We start from the raw sequence: 22,298 nt of genomic DNA, 5'->3' as shown, positions 1-22,298 counted from the left end.
ACTCCTGCAGTGATATCATGAGGCTGAGATGATTGGTTTCCAATAAGCATAGCCATCTTCCTTTGTGCTTGGTATGATGCCAACCAGTGGAGAGTTTTCCCCATGAGTCCCATTAACTTCAGTTTTACTGGGGCTCCTTGATGCCACACTGTCAAATGCTGCCTTGATGTCAAGGGCAGTCATCCTCACCTCATAAATTCAGCCCTTTTATCCATGTTTGGACCAAGGCTGTAATGGTGTCTGGAGCCAAATGCCCCTAGCAGAACCCAAGCTGAGCATCAGTGAGCAGATTATTGCTGAGTAAATGCTGCTTTATAGCCTTGTCAGTGACGCCTTTCATCATCTTTGCTGATAATTCAGAGTAGACTGACGGGTGGTTGGCTAGATCGGATTTGTCCTGCTTTTTGTGGACAGGGCATAACTGGGCAATTTTCTACAATGTTGGTAGATGCCAGTATTATAGCTATACTGGAACAGCTTGGGGGCTAGGGGCATGAGTCTTCAGTACTGCAGCCTGGATATTGTCAGGGCCCATAACTTGCTGTATCAATTGCATTCAGCCATTTCTTAATATCGGGTCGAGTGAATCAAGTTGGCTGAAGACTGGCATCTGTGATACAGGGATCTCCTGGAGGAGGCTGGCTGAAATTAGTCATAAATGCTTCAGCCTTGTCTTTTGCATTGATGTGCTGAGCTTTCTCCCCCCACCGCCCCGCCTCCCCCCCCCCCCCCCCCCCCCACAATTATTGAGAATGGAGATGTATATGGAGCCGTTGGTTGTATAATTGTCCACCAGCATCCAGCAGGACTGCAGAGCTTTGATCTGATCCATTGGTTGTGGGATTGACTACTACTTCTACTGTTTTAGCATGCAAGTGGTCCTATGTTATAGATTCACCCAGGTTGATGCCTCCCCTTTTTTTGGTGTCTGGTGTTGCTCCTGACATGCTCTCCTGCAATCCTCATTGAAGCAGTATTGATCTACTGGCTTGATGGCAATGGTAGAGTGAGGGATATGCTGAGCCATGAGGTTACACATTGTTGTTCAATACAATTCTGCTGATGGCAACCATGACATGCTATGGGCTCTGTTTTGAGCTGCTAGATCTGTTTTGAATCCATCCCATTTAGCATGGTGGTAGTGCCACAGAACACAGTGGAGGGTATCCTGAGTGTGAAGACAGGACTTTGTCTCCATAAGGACTGTGCAGTGGTCACTCCTACCAATACTGTCTGTCACAGGCAGTTGCCGCAGGTAGATGGGTGAGGCCAAGTAAATTGTCACCTGTTGGTTCTCTGCACCCCCCCACCACCCCAGTCTGGTTGGACGGTAGTGGTGCTACTGAGTCACTCTCCCTGACGGACATTGAAGTCCCCACCCAGAGTACATTCTGTGTCCTTGCTACCCTCTGTGCTTTTTCCAAGTGGTGTTCAACATGGAGTACTGATTCATCAGCTGAGGGAGGGTGGTAGGTGGTAATCAGCAGGAGGTTTCCTTGTCCATGTTTGACCTGATGCCATGAGACTTCATTGAGCCTGGAGTTGTTAAGCACTTCCTAGGGTAGCTCCCTCCCGATTCTATACCACTGTGCAGTTACCTCTGGTGGGTCTGTCCTGCTAGTGAGACTAGATATAACTGAGGATGGTGATTGAGCAGTCTCAGACATTGACAGTAAGGTATGAGGTGATTATGACTATGTTGGGCTGTTGCTAGATTAGTCTGGGACAGCTCTCCCAATTTTGGCACAAGTCCCCAGATATTAATGAGGAGGACTGTGCAGGGTGTGCCTTAATTGATGCTGAGTGGTCTGTCTACTTTCATTCTTTGTCAATTTTTCTGTAGTGGTTTGCTACATTGAGTGGCTTGCTAGATTATTTCAGAGAGCATTTAAGAGTCAACCACATTGCTATGGGTCTAGAATTACATGTAGACCAGACCCAGGTAAGGACAGCTGATTTCCTTCTCTAAAAAGGATATTGGTGAACCAGTTGGCTTTCAACAATAATTGGGTAGTTTCATGGTCACCATTACTGAGATGAGCTTTTCATTCCTAATTTTATTAATTGAATTTAAATTCCACCAGCTGCCATGGTGGGGTTTAAACTCCTGTCTGTAGAGAATTGGTCCTGGCCTCTGATTACTGGTCCAGTAATTTGCCATGATGCTAATGTCTCTTTCTTTCACCACCACCCCCCCCCCCCCCCCCCCCGCAAACCAACCAACCAATGCTGGAGTTTCTTTTCTTGGGACGGGAGAGTGGAGGAACACTGGCAAGATGGTATTTATCGCCCATCTGTAGTTGCCCTGAGGTTTTAAGATTCAACCACATAGTGTTTGGCATTGCACGTAGGTCACTGGGCAAACTCCAGCAGTACTTGGTAGTATATTGGAAATGATACTGCATGAGCAACCCAGAGGTTGATGTTCAAATCCTATCCTGGCAAATTGTAAAATTGAATTCAGTAAATCTGCAAACTGCACCAGATAAATGACTCATGAAAGCAGCTGGAAAGTCATTTTAAAAACGTAATTTGTAAATGTTTATTCATTCTTGGGATATGGGCATTGCTGGCAAGACTGACATTTATTGCCTACCCCTAGTTGCCTTTCAGAAGGTGGAATTGGGTGTCCTGAACACCTGCAATCCATTTGGTAAATGTACTCCTACTACAATGCTGCTTAGTTGCTAAAGGAAAAACAATATAGGTCCAAAACAGAATGGTGTATGTCTTTTGAAGTGATGGTGTTCCTGTTATGGACATCCATGATTAATATTTTGATTGTCATTAATTGCCAAAGCCTTAATGAGGATCTCAATTAAACCGAGGCCTGCTGTGAAACTGACTCTCAGAAGTCACGTGCAGTGGCTCTTATGGTAGCCCTTTGGGTTGTTCTACCATGTGTTACAGATTTTTTTGGCACAAATTCATTGCATCATTTGGTCTTGAATGTTGCATGTACTTAATTATGAATTATTGAAGGATTGTTTGGACAAACCTGCTAAAGAGCACAAGTTTATATTGGGGCTTTACTGTTCTTAAAGAAAGATCTAAGTCTGTCACTTCTTATCAGCATCATCCAAAATAACTGCACTTTAAAGCCAAAACTGTCATCCATCAGAAATCTCCAAGTATCAAAATTAATTAACTGGTACAGATTTTCCTGTTTCTCCAGATATCTTTTCATGATTCACTGAGCCATGCAGAAGCATAATACGAAGTGAGTCCTGACCGCGCAGCCGGCCGCTGACATCATCAAGATGCGTAGACGGGCTCCTGCTCTCTGTGTGTGCGCGGCGTTCCGACTTGCCAGGACTGGTTAGCGCATGCGCCAATAACATCTTCGTGCAACGCGCCTGGTCAGCTCTGCTTCTCCCCCCACCAGCTGCTCCGTTCCATCCCCTATGCTGCTGCTCTCTCCGGCTGCTCCGCTCCATTCCCTACACCGCCTCTCTTTCCTGTGACTGACGTTTAGGTGGAACAGGCTGTATTGTGCATGTGCCAGTACACGCCACCTAGTGGTTGCGTTGGCAGCCATTGCAGCCAAGCATAATACTGCATTGAGCAAATCTGTTGCCATATCCTGTTAATTAGCCCATTGCTGACAGTTAATAGGTTTGACAAAGTCTTATTGAAATCCTCACGTTTGTTGAAAAACACTGCTGTTGTCAGCTAATAACATTAGTTCAGAAAACAAGTACCATTGGCCTAAAGTGACTGCTGACTGCAGTGTAAGTTGCTCAGGGGCTGGAGGCTGAAATCACTTGGTTTGAGCTGACGTATTATACTAATCTTTTTGTTAAAGTAACAGTGGAGACCTGTTTTAATTTATATGGTTGAGTGAGTAGCAAGGCAGTGATTTATCAAGATTTTGATGAGCATTGGGCTGGATTTTATGGGGTCAGAATACGAGTGAGCGTCCCTGCCAAAGACAGCATTTGTTGCCCATGTCTAATTGTGAGGTGGTGCTAGTAAGCAGCTTTCTTGAACCGTTGCAGTCCATCTGATGTAGGGGCACCCATAGTGCTGTTAGGAAACTCTGGCCCCATATAAGACATTACTATTTTTCGTACTGTAGTGCTATCTGTCTCCCAATCCTTTTTGCACCTCACTTCTCCCGTTGAAATATTATTTAAATATTGGGGAGGCTGAAGCCATTGTTTTCAGTCCCCGTTCCAAACTCTGTTCCTTAGCTACTGTCTCCGCCCCTCTCCCTGGCAACTGTGAGAATATGCACATCTGTTCACAAACTTGGTGTCATAATTTTGATCGCAAGATGAGCTTCTGACCTTGTATTCGACATCACTAAGACTGCCTATTTTCACTTCCATAACTTGGTCCGTGTCTCAGCTCGTCTGCTGCTGAAACCCTCATTCATTCATTCATTCATTCCACGTTACCTCTAGACTTCACTATTCCAATGCAATCCTGGCTGGTCTCCCACATTCTACTCTCTGTAAACTTCAGGTCATTTAAAACTCTGCTGTCCCTGTCTTGACTCTGCTGCCTCTTCCATTATCACCCCTGTGCTCACTGGCCTACTTTTGACTTCCGGTCAAGCACTGTCTTGATTTTTAAAATGCTCATCGTTGTTTTTTCAAATCCCTTCATGGCCTCACTCCTCTGTAACCTCCTCCTAACCCCATAACCCTCAGATAACTGCACTCCTCTAATTCTGGCCTCTTGTGCATTCCTGAGTTTAATCACTCCACTATTGGCTGCGCCTTCAGCTGCCTCGGACCCAAGTTCTGGAATATCCTTCCTACACATCTCCATCTCTCCACCTCACTTTCCTCTAAGACATTCCTTAAAAGCTGCCTCTTTGACCAAGCTTTTGGTCATATAACCTAATATCTCCTTTTCGTGACTGTCCTGCTTTTGTTTTATAATGTTCCTATGTAGCACCATGCAACATTTTATTGCTTTAAAGGCAGTATAAAGTGTAAGTTAGCAGGTCTGGCAGCATCTGTGGAAAGAGAAGCAGAGTTAACGTTTCGGGTCAGTGACCCTTCTTCGGAACCCTTCCGAAGAAGGGTCACTGACCCGAAACGTTAACTCTGCTTCTCTTTCCACAGATGCTGCCAGACCTGCTGAGTGATTCCAACATTTCTTGTTTTTGTTTCAGATTTCCAGCATCTGCAGTATTTTGCTTTTATAAAATGTAAGTTGTCGTCTAATGGTACATCTTGGTTCCCATCCTACTGCCAAGTTGGTTTAAACTCTCTTCCACAGCGTGATCAAATTGCTGTGCGAGGCTCTGAGGTACATGTCTGGCCCGTACAGGTCCCACCTCCCTCAGCATGCCCCACCCTCGGCACCATATCTCCAGCCTTGCATTCATCTGCTCTATCCTCCTAATTTTCTATGCTCACGAGTGTGTGCGGAAACTGGAGTAATCTGGTGTCATTGCAGACCCCCACCTGCCAAAAATGAGTCGTATTAATTTTGTCATGAACATTGATTTTAAACTGTTGCTGGAGTGAAGAAATGACTTGTTTGAAGATCAGCAGACAAAGAACAAAGAAAATTACTCTCTCTTTGCTTCCTGCCCATTCATGTATCTGTCTAGATACACCTTAAAAGACGCTATCGTGCCCGCGTCTACCACCTCCGCTGGCAATGCGTTCCAGGCACCCACCACCCTCTGCGTAAAGAACTTTCCACGCATATCCCCCCTAAACTTTTCCCCTCTCACTTTGAACTCGTGACCCCTAGTAATTGAATCCCCCACTCTGGGGGGGAAAAAGCTTCTTGCTATCTTCCCTGTCTATACCTCTCATGATTTTGTACACCTCAATCAGGTCCCCCCTCAGCCTCCGTCTTTCTAATGAAAATAATCCTAATCTACTCAACCTCTCTTCATAGCTAGCGCCCTCCATACCAGGCAACATCCTGGTGAACCTCCTCTGCACCCTCTCCAAAGCATCTACATCCTTTTGGTAATGTGGCGACCAGAACTGCACACAGTATTCCAAATGCCACTCTGCACCTCACCTTCTGTGACTTCTCCCTCTGCACTATTGGTTTATTTCCCTTTTTAGAAATCTTGACCTACTGTATATATTCAGCATTTACTTTTTTAAAATTTTAGACTGTTATGACCGAGGCAGGAGGAGTGCACTGTTTGTTATATATAGTTCCACTTCTCTACAGGTCACAACGTGTATTTAATTTTTTTTCCCACTTACCAATACAGTCAATCATACTCTATTTTTATCCCAGAATAAAACACCAACCAGGTTACTTTAATAAACAACAAAATTATCAGTTTATTATAAAACCAGTCTTAACCAGTAATGAAGCAAAGCATAAACGCAGATTGAAATATAAAAGTTCCCTTGGCCCCACACAGATGCTGGAAAGCTGAGCTGGGTTGTGGTCTTCTCTCTGTAGCAGTTCTCTCTTTTTTTTTTATACAGTTCAACCCCAACTCAAAACAATTCAAAAGTGAAACCAACAATAGGAGTTCCATCTTTTCAACTCCATCAATCTTGACCTGTCTCTTCTTTGTAAACAACTTGTTCTCCAGGTGTCCAAAGTTCTCTAATGTTTGTTTGAGCTGAATGTCAGGTGGTCTCCTGGAAAGGCTTGTTTTCCTCAAGACCTCTCGGTGCCCCTTTTTTTAAGAAACATTTCCAGGGACTTTTTTTTTTCAAAGTCAAGTGGCCTTTACATGACTCCCTTTTGAAAACTCCAAAGTTTAACATTTCTTCAATATTTCAAGAATGAATCCTCAAATATATATTTAATAAAACACAGGCACTTTGGTAACCAGATTTCCAGTATCTGATTTTAAAATTTTATTTGTACTGGTTTATTGGATTTTGATTCTTTAAGCAAAATTGTGGTTCATCACTAATTCCTTCACTTGAATTTATTGTCTGGACATTCTATATGAATCCTACAAAGCAGCTATTTTAATAACTTTTTTAATCCCATGAGTGATCTGAAATGTCTTTTTTTTTTACTTTTTTATACTTAATGAGTCTGTTTTTGTAAGTGATTGTATGTCTGCCAAAAAATCAACTGTAATAACTAGGGTTGACTCGTATGTACAAGTGAGAATTTAGTTAAATATTGAGGGGTGGATGGGCAATAGGACTATTTCTTTTGAAATCTAATTTAACTAGTAATAGTTACTAAACTTCAAAAAAAAATTGGGGGGGGGGAAAAAAAGTTTTGATGTGAAATGCCCTACCTGTATATATAAATGCCGTTAATACGGCTCAAACGTTGGTTCTGAGCAGCCATTTATCAAAATATTTATCAAAAACCTTTTGAGTTTTTTCTTTACCCCGTCTTTCAGAACCGAGCTTGCCGTAGACAAGTCAAAAAGGAAAAAGCGACGAGAATTGACAGAAGAACAGAAACAGGAGATTAAGGAAGCTTTTGAGTTATTTGATACTGATAAAGATAAAGCGATAGATTACCATGAATTGAAGGTACATTTTGGTTTGAACCCATTCTTGATAGCTGAGTACTATGAGTATTAAATAGTGTAACTGTTTTTTACCTTCAGCTATTTAACTTGTGAATTTATCTACAGTAATTGACCAGCAAAATATTACACCACTAAACTGCTGGATCTCTTGCTAAGCCATCAACCTCTAGTCTGGAAAACCATGGATGCATTTTTAAGAAAGAAACAGTGGATCCACTTTAGCTCTGCTTAAGAGCCCGCTGGGTTAATTTGTCAATTCATAATTTTTTCATCACCGTGGGGAAATGCCCACTTAAGTTAACAAGCTTTTATAAGAAGTTTATAAATTTGCGCTCAGCAAGCAGAAATGGTTGCTTGGTAAATTTAAAAAAAAGTTTCTGCTGACAATCTCAGGATAGGGGAACGATCGTTTTGGACTGTTATGAGCTGGGTGCCAGTGCTGCTTTAATTTCCTCTTTTTTTTTTCAGGGGAGTTAGTAGTGTGTGGGTCTATACTGAGCTCTGAGTCATGCAAAGACTTTTGACTTCAGGGGATGGGTAATTCCCTTTTTCCTCTGATTTGTGGGGGAGGATTCTTTGTTGTTCTCCCCTTTGTTCTCTGGGATACTCCTACCTGCAGATATTTGTGCAGACTTGGCTGTACTCTCCTGTAGGTGGGGCATCACCCTCATGGTTTCTCTGCCCCCTAGAGGTCTCTTTGTCTCTACAGGTTCCTGTAAATGCTAAAAGCAACTCTGGTGGGGTGCTTCTAGAGACTGCATTTACATAGGATGTGGGGTCTAACTCTTCACATTTTTCAGGTCTGACTGACCAGACAGTAGGGGTTTTCATCTGGGATTCCTCCCTGACTTCCTTAACCTGCCTTCTTGGTCACTATTTCCCTTTCTCTTTACAAACCTTTGCTAGCCATGTGCCTGCCTGTCCCCTTTTGTTCTTGGCGGGGGTCCCTTACAGTTCACCAGCCCTCTGCTGGAGGGTCCCCCTAACACAGGTACAGGACTTGGGGATGCAGGTTTCACCTGTAGGTTGGGGTTTCCCCTCAACCTGGCACATGTGGCAACTCCTGCAGTACTCCACCACATCTTTTTGTAAAGTTCTGGCCAGTCAGACTGCTGTCTTATGTGGGCTTTGGTCTTTTGTATACCAGCATGTACAGCCACTGTAGTCTCGTGGGGCCCTTCTTAATATTTCTCCCTGGTGCCTCTGTGGCACCACCTAACTCCTTGCCCTCTGGTCTGGGAAGAGAACTCTATTTCCTTATCACTATTTCATTCTTTAAATAGTAGCAGTCAGGGACTTCCTCTGCTTTACTTTCAGACTGGGCAGCCTGTGCTAACTCACATTACTGGGTCGGCTCACTGAACCTCAGCTAGGGAAAATCCATTTAATTCCTTCCCTGGGTCTCCTAACTTTCCAAAGAAAGTCTCGGACAGGCATACGTCATGGTCATCTGCCTGCGGTGCCAATGTAGTCTCTTCTAGGGAAGCTGATTTGATCATAACCTGACCCACTACACATTCAGGGACATTGCAGAGGACTGTCTTCTGCCACTGCCTCTGTCTCTCTGACCCGTGGTCTTCCACTACTGTGGGGGGGGGGGGTGGGCTACCACCTTCACCCCGCCAGATCATTACCTAGTTTGCTCGTGCTTCTCGGGACAATCCCTACGGTCACTGGTCCCAAAACTAGGTCGCACTCCAGGTTCACCTGGTGTACAGGTCCAGGCATACACTGCCCTCCAATACCTTTTTTTTTTTTTCCTTTCCTTTTTGGCCTCCTTGTCTCAAGACAATGGGTAAGAGGTTTGTGGAGCAGCACCTGGAGTGGCTATAAAGGCCAATTCTGGAGTGACAGACTCTTCCACTGGCGCTGCAGGTGATGTTGGTTGTCTGGGCTGTTACACAGTTGGCTCGCTCCTTACACTACACTTCTGTCTCTTTTTTTTTTTCCTGCCAACTGTTGAGTCTCTAACTCGCCTCTCTTCAGCCCCGCCTTTATAGCTGTCTGCAAGCTCTGGCGATCTGGCAACTGACTCCCACGACTTGTGGTCAATGTCGTAGGACTTCATGTTGGGTTTGCAAACATCTTTAAAGCCGAGACATGGACGACCGGTGGGTCTGATACCAGTGATGAGCTTGCTGTACAATACGGCCTTGGGGATCCTGCCATCTTTTATGCGGCTCACGTGGCCAAGCCATCTCCAGTGCTGCTGGCTCAGTTGGGTGTATATGCTGGGGATGTTGGCTGCCTCGGACTTCTGCATTGGAGATACTGTCCTGCCACCTGATGCCAAGGATTCTCCAGAGACCGCGAAGATGCAATGCGTTGAGACGTCGCTCTTGGCTGACATACGTTGTCCAGGCCTTGCTGCCGTAGGGCAAGGTACTTAGGACACAGGCTTGAAACACTCAGACTTTTGTGTTCGGTGTCCGTGCACCATTTTCCCACACCCTCTTAGCCAGTCTGGACATAGCAGCAGATGCCTTTCCCATGCGCTTGTTGATTTTCTGCATCGAGAGACCGGTTACTGGTGATGGTTGAGCCTAGGTAGGTGAAATCTTGAACCACTTCCAGAGCGTGGTCACCGATATTGATGGATGGAGCATTTCTGACATGCTGTCCCATGATGTTCGTTTTCTTGAAACTGATGGTTAGGCCAAATTTGTTGCAGGCAGCTGCAAGCCTGTCTGAGTCTCTGCAGGCATTCTTTCGTGTGGGATGTTAATGCAGCATCGTCAGCAAAGAGGAGTTCCCTGATGAGGACTTTCCGTACTTTGGTCTTCGCTGTTAGACGGGCAAGGTTGAACAATATGCCATTGATCTTGAAAATTCCTTCTTCTGAAGACTTAAATGCGTGAGAGCGGCAGTGAGAAAATCCTAAACCGTGTAGGTGCGAGAACACAGCCCTCCAATACCATTCACCACCATTTTGATCACTGCACTGGTGGGGGGGAGGGGGGGGGAAAGGTCAGGCCTTTTCTCCTAAAAGGGATAGTGGCCCCTGTGTCCCTGAGAATCCCTGTGGGCTTGCTTGCCCCACTGGAGGGGTATGGGGTAACTTTCCCTTCAGACACAAAACCCTGATAACCTTCAGGAATCCTATTAACTTTTCCTGCACTGGCTGTAATATGCTTCCTGGGTTGCACACTTACTGCAGTTAAAGCCACAGCTTGTTCTGTGTTTTCCATCAGGTCCCTGTCTTCACTGAGTGGGTGTGCCCTGATTTTAACCCTATCCATTTTACCTTTAGTTTCCAACAGCCAGCCTTTAAATGCTCTGCCTTATTACAATGGAAGCATACAGGTCTCTAGCTCACGGCACCTTTCTTTTTGGCTGGAGTAGGGCCCCCTGTGTCTCCTGCTTTTCCTTTTTCTCACCCAGGACTGCTTGGGCTCCTATCACCTTCCCACCCTTTGTCCTTTTCGGGTTTGTGGGGGTGATTAGGAAAGGTTCTCCCCTGGGAAACCAACTTATGAATTAAAGCAAACTCATCAGTCAGAACAACCGCTTGCTGTCTCCCTGAACCCGCTGCTCCTCTACTTGGGTCTTTATTGAGAATGGGAGGGAGTGTTTAAATTCCTCTAACAGGATTACTTCTCTGCGAGTCTCATAACTAAGCTGTATTTTAAGAGCCCTCAGCCACTGGTCAAAAGGCAACTGCTTACTTCTTTCAAACTCCAGATAGGTTTGATTTTTACCTTGCTTTTTGAGGGTTCTATACTTTTTGCGGTAGCACCCAAGGATAGCATTTTTGGTCGGTTCATAATTTGTTGAACTTCCATCTGATAACAAGGAATAAACCTCATGGGCTTCTCTGCTTTGCAATGAGAGACCAGGTCTCAGCTGGCCATTTTAGCTGTCTTGCCAATTTCCCAAATAACACAAACACTTCCACAACTCCCTCCATTGAATTTTGGAATTAATTGAGTCACTTTTAGTAATTTTGTACCCAGCCCTGAATTATGCTCATCCATATTGGCCATGATTTCACTGGGGTTACTATGTTGCCCCCTAGTTACCTCAAGCCGCTTCAGCTGTGTGACTGTCTTTTCTTTCCAACCCCCCCCCCCCCCCCCACCCCTGTAATTCATGTTTCCTTTGTTCCAATTGTAACTTTGCTAGCAGTACCCTCTCTGGGTCTGCTTCTAACCCTGCTTCTACTTCAGATTCAAGGGAAAAATGGTTGGCTGCTAGCCTTGGGAGTTCACACTTCCTAGCCTTGCCACATGCAGTGATCTGACACTGCTCAGCCATTTTTCTCAACTCTCCATAGACAGTGCTTTTAACTTATCCCAAGTTGCTTCACTCTAGCTTGGGGAGCTACTAGATTCAGTCACAGACATGTTAGTAGTCAAGCGCACGCAACCACAAGAAAACTTGTATTAAAACCTTGCTCTTTTTGTTTGGGAAAAATTTGGCTTCCCACTTCCAATTTTTCTCATTTGTCTGTGGGTAAAATTCCAGACGCTAACACCAAAAGTTCTGTCGTGACCAGGTGAGAAAGGTGTCTGGGGTCTTTTACTGTCTTCACCTGCTCTTATTGTAACAGGGTTTAGTTTTTAAACACATTGTTTTGAGCTCCCCCTTGGTGAATCCCTGTTTACCACTTCCCAATTATAAGGCAAAGAAATGAGCATAAACAGGCTTTCTTAGGTTTAAAGAAGAAAAGTGAGATTTATTAAAGATTAAAACTTAAACTGCAATACAGTGAACACTTACGGACACATGCTAGCATGCAGACGTGATACACGCATGCAAATGGGGACAGAGAAGAGCAGAAGAAAAAATAAAGTTTGAGGCAATCTCTGAAGAGGGTTTTTTTGAGCTCGCTGTAGTCCTTGATTGTAGGTGGTCTTACTTTTCATTGGGGCCCAATATTCTTCTTAAACCTTTCTCGCTGTGGGAGACTTTTCTCTCTTGGGGTTCATGTGCCATCAGTGGGTGTTCAGTTCTGTGAGAAAGAGATGGGAGTGGACAGGAGAGAGATCTTTTCAGTCCAGGAGCAAACAGCTTTGAGTTTCAAACATTCTATGGCAAATTCAAATTCAAACAGCCAGTTAGTCATGTGACTTAACTGGTCTGACCAAGTCTTCTGTGTATTGGAGAAGCAAGGACTGGGTCCTCTGTTCCAACTGGGTCCTCTGCATGCTGGCAGACAAAGGTCTTTCTGGCGAGGAGCCTGGCAATTCCTTGATAGGCCCTCTTTTCTTCCCAGCACCAATTTTAAGTTTTAATGTTCATGTGGTGAAATAATGTGTGCCTCCATTCTTGGCAGGTGGGGGCCAGCATGACAACTGAGATGCGAAGAAATTTCTTCACTCAAAAGGTTGTGAATTTTTGGGATTCTCTACCCCAGAGGGTAGTGGATGCACCATATTTCAATATGTTTAAGGCTGGACAAACAGACTTTTGGTCTTTCGGGGAATCGCTGCCTTAATTCCTTGTAGGTTTATAAAAAGGTGGAGTGAAACATTGTTGGATGCATGCAATTAAGTCACTTCGCTTGAATTTTAAAACCACTTTCTTAACTGGAAAAGAGCCAAACGCCATCTTGCCTTTTCAAACTTGCAACAAAATTTCTTGATACAGTTAAGGTCAAATAAATTTGATAGTCTCAGCTTTCTCACAATTTTCAGCAACCAGAATTTCACTGTGGCCTCAATGAAAGTCAGGTTTTCACCATTTAAAAGGTTAGTTAAAACTCAATAGTTCCAAATTAATTCAGACCAATATTATTAACTAATTGTAGAATGGATAAATTAATCAAAATAGCACGCTGCTTACAAATAAAGCCCTGTAAATTACGTTGTCTTTCCTTTTCCTTCAGGTGTTCCAAATGATTAATTTTAGTTATATTGAAGATTTATAAAACAAGATTTTTCACACTGAATAAAACAAACACTTGCACAGAACGGGAAAAAAGGGCAGAGCTTCCCAGGCTCTGAAACATTTACACAAGCTTTTTGAAAACAAAAGAACTCCTGCAACATGCAACTGTAGAAGAAGAACAGACTCTTTCCCTTTTCCTCCTCCTTTTATTTTGTCACTGATTTAATTTTTAGTGTCTTTTCTCTCAATCCAATTTACAATTTTGATTACTTGTCAAAACTTTAAAGGGTAGGGGAGGAGTTCTTCACAATAGAAGGGAGACTTGCTTGCATGGGTTTGTGTAGATAATATTTTCATTATTGCAGTAACAGTATTTTTCCACATATTTGCATACTCAAATTTTTTCCTCTTAAAATTAAAAAAAAACATGCTGCAAAAACATCTTTTTTTCCCTCACAGCAACTTTAACTTTTTGCTGTATGCTTTTTAACTACTTTTTTCCTGACCCTTTTGTTAAACCTCAAATGTTCAATTCATGTTTTTTTATTAGCTGCTATCTGCACCATTACTATAATTCACAATTGTCCTGTGTTTTGTTTTTTTTCATTGTTATGATTACACTTGTAAATTCTCCATAAAGATTTGTCAGTCCCCAAATGGTCCCTTCTCACACTTGTTTGAGTGTAATTTCCTGCGCATGCATTCTTTGAGGGTACTCTATCGTTGCCAATTTTTACAGCTGTTCTTTGACCTTCCTTCTTGATCTCTGCCTTTTATTGGAGGTGATCCAAACTCAATATTTTCTCCCTTGCAACAACCTCCTCATTCTGTGATGCCTATTGAGGTTGAGGACGGTATATAATTAGTACAGTATTCTTCCCAGTCATTGGGTTAAAATGTCCAACTGTTTTAATATCTGCTCTACTCACCTTAAATTGGATACAATGGATACGTGTATGTGTTCTTTATTCTGTGCCTTGTTGCTTAGTTGTTGCTAATAATTGAAGTAGTCTACTTTTCTGTCCTAAAGCTTGCTCTTGATGGATCAGGTTTCACTTCAGTCCAGTGTCAACACCCCCTGCCCTTACCCTGCATTGGTTTTCAAAACCCTTAAGTACAGGTCAGACTCTCCAAAATATCTTCAAAAAGACATGTTGTTCACTTGAACCATAGTGAAGACAGTCGTAATTCAGGTTACATTACTTCTATTTATTACTGCAGCCTACTTTTGCTGTTTTTTCCTCTAACATCGTGCAATCAACTACAACTTTCCTGGTGTAACAGTTACTCTGGAACATCCTGCTGACAGGATTTCAACTTTCAGCCACAATACCTTACTTAGTAAATTGGTTAACCTCGAACAGGTTTGCCTTCTCTTCTCTTGCAGGCTTCCACTCATCCAGTGTTGCCCTTACCAGCTTCTCCCAGGTATTGCAATTCAGGACTGTCACATGTGCTTCATCAGCAGTAGAGCCCATGCTATTCAGGAGCACTTTCTGTTGTGTTTCCATCTTCTGGGTCTGCCTCATGGCCTCTTCCACTCTTTGGTGATGAATGCTTTGTCATAGTTATACTCTAGGTGGCGAGTGAGGTATCTATACCAGAGGAGATGGTAACGATAAACAGGCCAGTGCAGTGGTGGCTGAACTAGTCAAGTTGTGTACTGTTGCATTTAAGTTTTTCCTGAAGCTCGACTTTTAATATATGAAGCGATCTAGAGACCAACCCATGGATTTGAATTTTCATTCTTTTGGTGAGACATAACTATGCTTGAGTCATAGTAACATCCATATTAAATAACGCATTATAGAGCTGCAAATAGCAATTGTGTCTTGTATGGAAATCAAATACGAGAAAGTTGCAAGTGCAATACACCTACAATAATCAGGAAATTAATCACAATGGAACAAACTATCTTACCTAAGTAGGAGAATTGACTTCTCAGCTTTCTGAGATGGTTCATCTATTATGAAGATAAATGGAATGATGTCCTTGCATTTGTATGTTTGTCTTGTTCCAGCCAATCTGCAGAATAAGGCTATAGATGCCTCTGTCAGTGATTCATCGAATTGTAAAATAGTACAGCACCGATGAAGGCCATTTGGCCCATTGAGTCTGCGCCAGCTCTCTTTTTCTTCCCCATATCCCTCCATTTTTTTTCTCCAAGTATTTATTTAATTCCTTTTGAAGACTACTATTGATTCTGTATCCACCAACCTATCTGACAATGCATTCCAAATCCTAACCACTTGTGCAGAAAGGTTTTCCCTCAAGTCGCCTCTGGTTCTTTTGCCAACCACCTGAAATCTGTACCCCTTTGTTATCTATAGCCTTATTCTTTTGACCCTTTAGCCATTGAAACAGTTCCTCTTTTTATTTACTCTATCTAAATGCATTCATAATTTTAAACATCTCTATCAAATCTCCTCTTTGCCTTCAACGCTCAAAAGATTCTCCCCAGCTTCTCCAGTCTATCCACATAACTAATCCTTTTTGTAGGGCTTTGAAGTGTGTCCACCATTTCAACCAACGCTGCTATATTATCAAAGTCCAAATCTGAATACACATTGCTTCGGCTCGTCCCATGTCCACCTTTTTTCTGTTGACTTTGATCTAGTTAACACTTGGCAAGAATAAGGTTGGGGAAAGAACACAGCCCTGACTTACTCCAGTATTGAACTTGAAAGACTAAGAATTATTTGTTAATATGGACCTGGCTGTTTGTGTGGATGTAAAGCTTGCTGATATAATTTTGGTAGGGATACCTAGAAATTGTAACAGAAGCTAAATGCAGATCGTTGGGGGAAATTACTTAGAGTCACAGGATGGTTACAGCACAGAAGGAGGCTATTCGACCCATCTCATCCATACCAGTTCTCTGCAAGAGCAACTCGGCTAATCCCACTCCCCTGTCTTTTCCCTGAAGTCCTGCAAAGTTTTTCTCTTGGGTACTTTTCCAATTCCCTTTTTAAATGCCATGATTGAATCTGCCTCCTACCACACTCTCTCTCAGGCAGTCCATTCCAGTTTCTAACCACTTGCTGTGTAAAAAGATTTTTCCTCCTGTCGCCTTTTGGTTCTTTTTCCAATCACCTTTTTAAATCAGTGCCCTGAGTTTCTCAACCCTTACAATGGGTGCAATTTCTCCCTGTTTACTCTGTCTTGACCCCTCCATGATTTTTGAACACCTCCTATCAAATCTCCTCCCAATCATTTTTTTTTCTTAAGGAAAACAACCCCAACTTCTCCAGTCTATCAACGTAACTGAAGTTCTTTACTCCTGGAACCATTCTTGTAAAATTTTTCTGCACCCTCTCTAAAGCCTTCACATTCTCTTACAGTGTGGTGCCCCGAATTGGATACTGAGGCCAAACCAGTGTTTTATCAAGGTTCATCATAACTTACTTGCTTTTTGTTCTCTGCCCCTACTTATAAAGTCCAGGATCCGGTATGCCTTTTTTTTTTAAACAGCTTTCCCTCAACCTGCCTGCCACCTTCAATGATTTGTGCACATTTACCCCAAGTCTCTGTTCCTGCACCCACTTTAGAATTGTACCCATTTATTTTACATTGCCTTTCCTTGTTCTTGCTACCAAAATGCATCACTTCACACCTTTTGTGCATTAAATTCCATCTGCCAGTTATCCCCCGCCACCCCTCTGCCCCATTTCACCAGCCTGTCCATGTTCTCTTCAATATCCTCCTAGCCTCACCGTTCACAATACTTTGTAATTTTGCGTCATGTGTAAATTTTGAAATTGTGCCCTGTGCACCCATGTCTAGGTCATTTAATATATATTAAGAAAAGCAGTAGTCCTAATACTGACCTCTGGGGAATCCTACCTTTTTCCAGTCTGACTGTTCACTGCTGTTTCCTGTTGCTCAGCCATCTTCATATCCATGCTGCCACTTAAAACATATGAGTGAGTAGATTTAAAAACCTGAGAAATAGCTGGTGTGAATTAACACTCCCTTCATTGAGTCAAAAGCTTTTTCAAATCTATGTATGAAACATATGGTAACTCATTGTATTTGTGTTGTCTGTGTGCTACCTGCTGTAGTGTAACTAGCTGCTCATTAGGACACCCATTCTGCTAAGCCAGCCTGTTTGCTGTGTTTGTCAATGAATGTTCTTGATGTGAGCAAGTGTCACCCAAGCAAATACTTAGTCGCTGCTGACAGTGACTAATATTCTTGCAGTTTCTGCACTCTGTTTTGGATCTCTTACCTTGGCATCACCAGTGAGGAATAGCTTCTTCAGTCCATACTTTTGCAAGCAGCTGGTGTAGGCTTTTTTTTTTCATGTTTGCCTTGTTGGCTGATGCCACATATGCTTTGATTTTTCCATTCTTCCATTTTGCTAAGACTTCTTTAATCTGAAGGGTGGGAGGCATTTTTGGCTCATTTTTTAATGAACTCCTGAGGTGGTATTCGTTGTACTCCCTCCATTACTGATTTGAATAAATATTGGTCAGGGCACCAGGGATTACTCCCTGCTCTTCTTTGAAATAGTGCCATAGGATCTTCTACATCCAACTGAGAGGGTAGAAAGGGCCCCAGTTTAAGGTCTCTTCCTAAAGATGGTACCTCTGGCATTGCAGCACTCCCTGATACTGCACTGGAGTGTCAACCTTGATTTTTGTGCTTGAACCCGGAATCTTCTGACTCAGCGAGGGTGCTACCAACTGAACCACAGCCCATGCCTGAAAGAAGTTGGATAGTTCAAAATTATTATATTTTACTGATGGTGACTTAAGCTTCTTGACAACAATCTGGCTGAACTCTCGGGAGATCAGAATTTTTTCTTCAATTTCAGGGCTACACTAGCTACAATATAGTGATCTCCATTACCATGCTTATTGCTTGAGAAGATCCAGACATTATTCCAAGAATTCATTAGTATGTAGCTAATAATGTTGTCTACTTTATTTCACTTTTGTTTTTGTTCCCCTTGTTGTACCATGTGTATCTGGCTGTCTTTTCTGGGAAAGAAAAAGCCACCTATCCTGAAATTATTGGCAGCATAGATGTCAGTAAGTCACTTAGCACTGTCAGTTTGTCACCCATTGTCATTTGCTCCTACTTCAGCATTATAATCTCCCAATAGGAAGAACCAGTTCTGTTGGACTATCAATGTGTTGGCTGCCTGGACACATCTATAGAATTCATCATTACCATTGGAGTCTTCAACGTTTGGAACACATGCTGCTAATAATTATAAATGTTCATGTTTATGAAAAAATGGCCAATAAGGAGGTGTTCATTTATCGATTTCTAATTGCTTTGGATCTTTGGTAATCTGTGGCAAGAGCTACACTTTTTGGTGGTATTATCCATCATGTCTGCTTCAGTGAGTTCTGCCCAGAGCACCTAAGGCCTGCTATACTGACTGTCATGGACACCAGAAGGTTCACTCAATCTGTATGGCAGATCTAAGTATTCCATGTTTCTATCTATATCTGACTCTTCTCATCGTCCTAAATCTCTGTGATCATGCATCCATAATATTCCATCTGGATTAATTTCTACTGATAGACTTTGCAACCAGCTGATTTTGAGTGTTTGGTGCTATGAGGTGGATGGTTTTAATAGTTCCATAATCCATTTCTCTGATGAAGACATTTACAGAATCAGCCATTTGGGCCTTCATGTATCCTTAAGGAGTATGCCCCAGTCATATCAGCCGTCACTGGCTCCAAATGTGATCTTTCTACCCTGATTGAATCTAGGTAGCATAACTCTGCTTCTTCTCTGGCTATTTCCCATTCTGCAGTAAGAGCTGGGAAAAATTATCCTACCTGACAACTCCAGGCAGGACAGCAGTACACTAATCATGAACAAATTAATATTGCAAGGCAAGTTTCCAAGCTTCAATTTTGGATTTCTTAAAAGTATAAAAAGAAACCAGTCATCAAAATCTTGTTTTCATAATTGAATACAGAAATTGCAGTGCAATTTGTAGGGAATCCTGCAAATTCAGTGGCAGGATAGGTGCTTCAATATTAGTGTCCTTTCTCAGGCCAACGCCCCAAGTATCAAGACACTGGCATGGCGAGTAGTTGCATTGGGCAGGCCACATCGTCCACATGCCTGACCCGAGACTCCCAAAACTAGCTTTCTACTCAGCCCTGTCACGGCAAGAGAGTTACCAGGAGGGCAGAGGAAACACTACAAGGATGTCCTTTAAAGCCTCCCTAAAAAATGTGACATCTCCACTGATTCGTGGGAATTTCTTGCCCAAGACTGCCCAAAATGGAGAAGAAACATTTGTGATGGTGCCAGCCAGTTTGAACAATGTTGACACGCCCAGGCAGCGACCAAGGGCAAACAGTGGAAGGAGCGTTTGGAAATTCGAGCATCCCATCCAAACACCACCTGCCGCACCTGTGGCAGAGTGTGCAGATCCAGAATTGGACTATTGAGTCAACTAAGGACTCTGTGGGGACAGATCAAAAGTAAGCTAACAAACTAACTGTGGAGACAATTTATAAAAAAAACCAACAAGCCGAAGCTAACAGGACAGCTGCAGATCGGCTGATTATTAAACAATAGGCTACTATTAAGCAAACGGTTCAAGGAGGGGGGGATGTGAAACTAAAATAAAATGCAGAAATAAAATGCTGGGACGAATGAACCGATCATGCACTGACAACAGAAGTCTGCAAACCAATCAAACAAAATGGGGGGCATTACTAGTTTTGTTTTGAATAACTAAGAAAGGCTTGCTGTAGTGAGCATAAATTCTTTTGTTTTGCTTTTTGTTCTTTTTGTATCATTGTTACATTCCAATCACGTACTGCAATAAAGTTTCTAAAAGTTACGGTCGGACTTCGTCTCTCTTTGTAACTGATGGGATCCAACAGACTCACAACCTTTGAGTGGAAGAAAGTCATCCTAGGGACTGCCTAAGAAGGCAGATAAATTTGTTCTGATAAAAGGTCGCAGACCTGAAACATTAACTTTTGTTCCTCTCTCCACAGATGCTGTCAGACCTGCTGAGTATTTCTAGCTTTTTCTGTTTCTTTCAGATTTCCAGCATCTGCAATATCTTGTTTTTATTGCTTTAAATTGTGACATTTTTATAGGAGCATGATCATCTTCCTTCTCCAATATATATGGGCTAAAACTGACATCTAGTATGTTGATGGAATGTAGGTTGAACAAAGTTCATTGACGAGACTTTTGTATTAAATGGTTATTAATTAAGTTATTTACGTTGTGTAAATTGCAGTTATTTTATCATTTATGTTGAACAAAACAATTCCAATCTTAGGGTCATGGTACAATGTAGAATATGTGCTACATTTCAATTTGCAGTACTTTTAAATATATTTGGTTATATGGTTACTCAGTTGGGTAAGAGTACCTGATGGGTCATTCTTGTGCGTTGCTCATGGGATGATGGGTGCATTGTACATAATGGTTGGGGTTATGGTAGGCATCTGTGTTTAAACTTTTCAGTTGTGCACTCTGCTAGAATAATGAGAAAATAAAGATGGTCAAAAGCAATGTAATGCCAAAATTAAATGTTTAGAATTATCATACTGGATTTTTAATCTGCTACTGTCCTGTAGGTCGCAATGAGAGCGCTGGGGTTTGATGTAAAGAAGGCTGATGTATTGAAGATCTTGAGAGATTATGATCGGAATGGCACAGGCAAAATTTCTTTTGAGGACTTCAATGAAGTTGGTAACTATGCTCACAAGTATTGCTTTTTGTTGCTTAAATTTTTATGTGTGGTCTGTTTTAAATCCTAATCTGGAGAGTTCAGGTTTAAAGTCTAGGAAGACAAGATAACTGAATTTTCACTTGCATTTTTCTCTTGTACTTCGGGGATGCACTAATGTCCAGTTTGATATGGTAGGGGCTTCAAGGATGAAGATTTGGAGGAGGAAAAAGCAAAATATTTTCAGCAAATAATTTATCACTTAAGATGATTGCTGTGATTCTGTTCAGCAGTAACATAGTGATTAGCATGTGCGTTCTAGTTTACTAGTCCTGAGATATGGAATTATATTTCCCATCTTTCCATACTATGTAATAACATTTACAAGACAGAAAGAAGCAGTAAGAACAACTGGTCATGCTGGTGTTGATGTTCCGCATAAGCCTCTTCCCAATCCTTCATTCAACCCTATCAGCTTAACCTACCTATTCCTTTCTTCCTCATGCCTTTATCTACACCTTCTTCTGGCAGGGTAGGGATCCTGAAGAACCAAGACCACATGGAGTGGGCTTCACCATCAGAAACTCTTTGCTCAGCATGATAGAGCCACCCTCAAATGGTTCGGAACGCATGCTGTCCATCTAACTGTTCAACGTCTCTGGTCTAGTACACCTACTCAGCATCTATGCTCCAACACTCTGCTCCCCACCTGAAGTTAAAGACCAGTTCTATGAGGAACTCCACAATATCATTAGTAGCATCCCCAACACCGAACACCTATTCCTGCTGGCTGACTTTAATGCCAGGGTTGGGGCCGACCATGACTTATGGCCTTCCTGCTTTGGGCGCTATGACATTGGAAGGATGAATGAGAATGGACAGAGACTGCTTGAGTTGTGTATCTATCATAACTTCTGCATCACCAACTCATCCTTTCTCACTAAACCCTGTCACCAGGTTTCTTGGAGGCACCCAAAATCACATCATTGGCACCAGCTGGACCGCATCGTCACAAAGCGAGCCTCTTTAAATAGTGTTCAAATCACATGCAGCTTCCACAGTGCGGACTGCGACACCGACCACACCCTGGGGTGCAGCAAGGTTAGCCTCAAACAAAAGAAGCTGCATCACTCCAAGCAGAAGGGCCGCCCGCGTATCAACACGAGCAGAATTTCTCATCCACAGCTGTTACACAAATTTCTAAATTCACTTGAAAAAGCCCTTCAAAACACTCCTACAAGTGATGCCGAGACCAAGTGGGCCCACATCAGAGACACCATCTATGACTCAGCAATGACCACCTATGGCAATTGTGTGAAGCGGAATGCAGACTGGTTTCAATCTCACATTGAAGGGCTGGAA

General features: G+C 42.6%; 1 protein-coding gene across 3 annotated transcripts in view; it reads left to right on the top strand.

Moving 5' to 3' along the window:
• cetn3 (centrin 3) overlaps positions 1 to 22,298 on the top strand; it is a 63,638-nt gene that overhangs the window by 26,638 nt on the left and 14,702 nt on the right. The window contains exons 1-4 of one of the 3 annotated variants that reach the window (XM_068029662.1): positions 3,186 to 3,220; positions 5,126 to 5,161; positions 7,307 to 7,442; positions 20,845 to 20,959. In XM_068029662.1, the coding sequence (XP_067885763.1) occupies positions 3,201 to 3,220; positions 5,126 to 5,161; positions 7,307 to 7,442; positions 20,845 to 20,959 (307 nt within the window). In that variant the 5' untranslated portion in view covers positions 3,186 to 3,200. Of the gene's footprint in view, positions 1 to 3,175; positions 3,221 to 5,125; positions 5,162 to 7,306; positions 7,443 to 20,844; positions 20,960 to 22,298 lie in introns of those variants that run through there. The other 2 variants (XM_068029663.1, XM_068029664.1) reach the window with 2 other exon arrangements.

Source organism: Heterodontus francisci, chromosome 4 (genome assembly GCF_036365525.1).
Source record: "Heterodontus francisci isolate sHetFra1 chromosome 4, sHetFra1.hap1, whole genome shotgun sequence".
In the NCBI taxonomy this organism is placed as follows: Eukaryota; Metazoa; Chordata; class Chondrichthyes; order Heterodontiformes; family Heterodontidae; genus Heterodontus; species Heterodontus francisci.
Note: the sequence above shows the minus strand (reverse complement) of the source record. Positions and strands in the feature narration are given on the sequence as shown.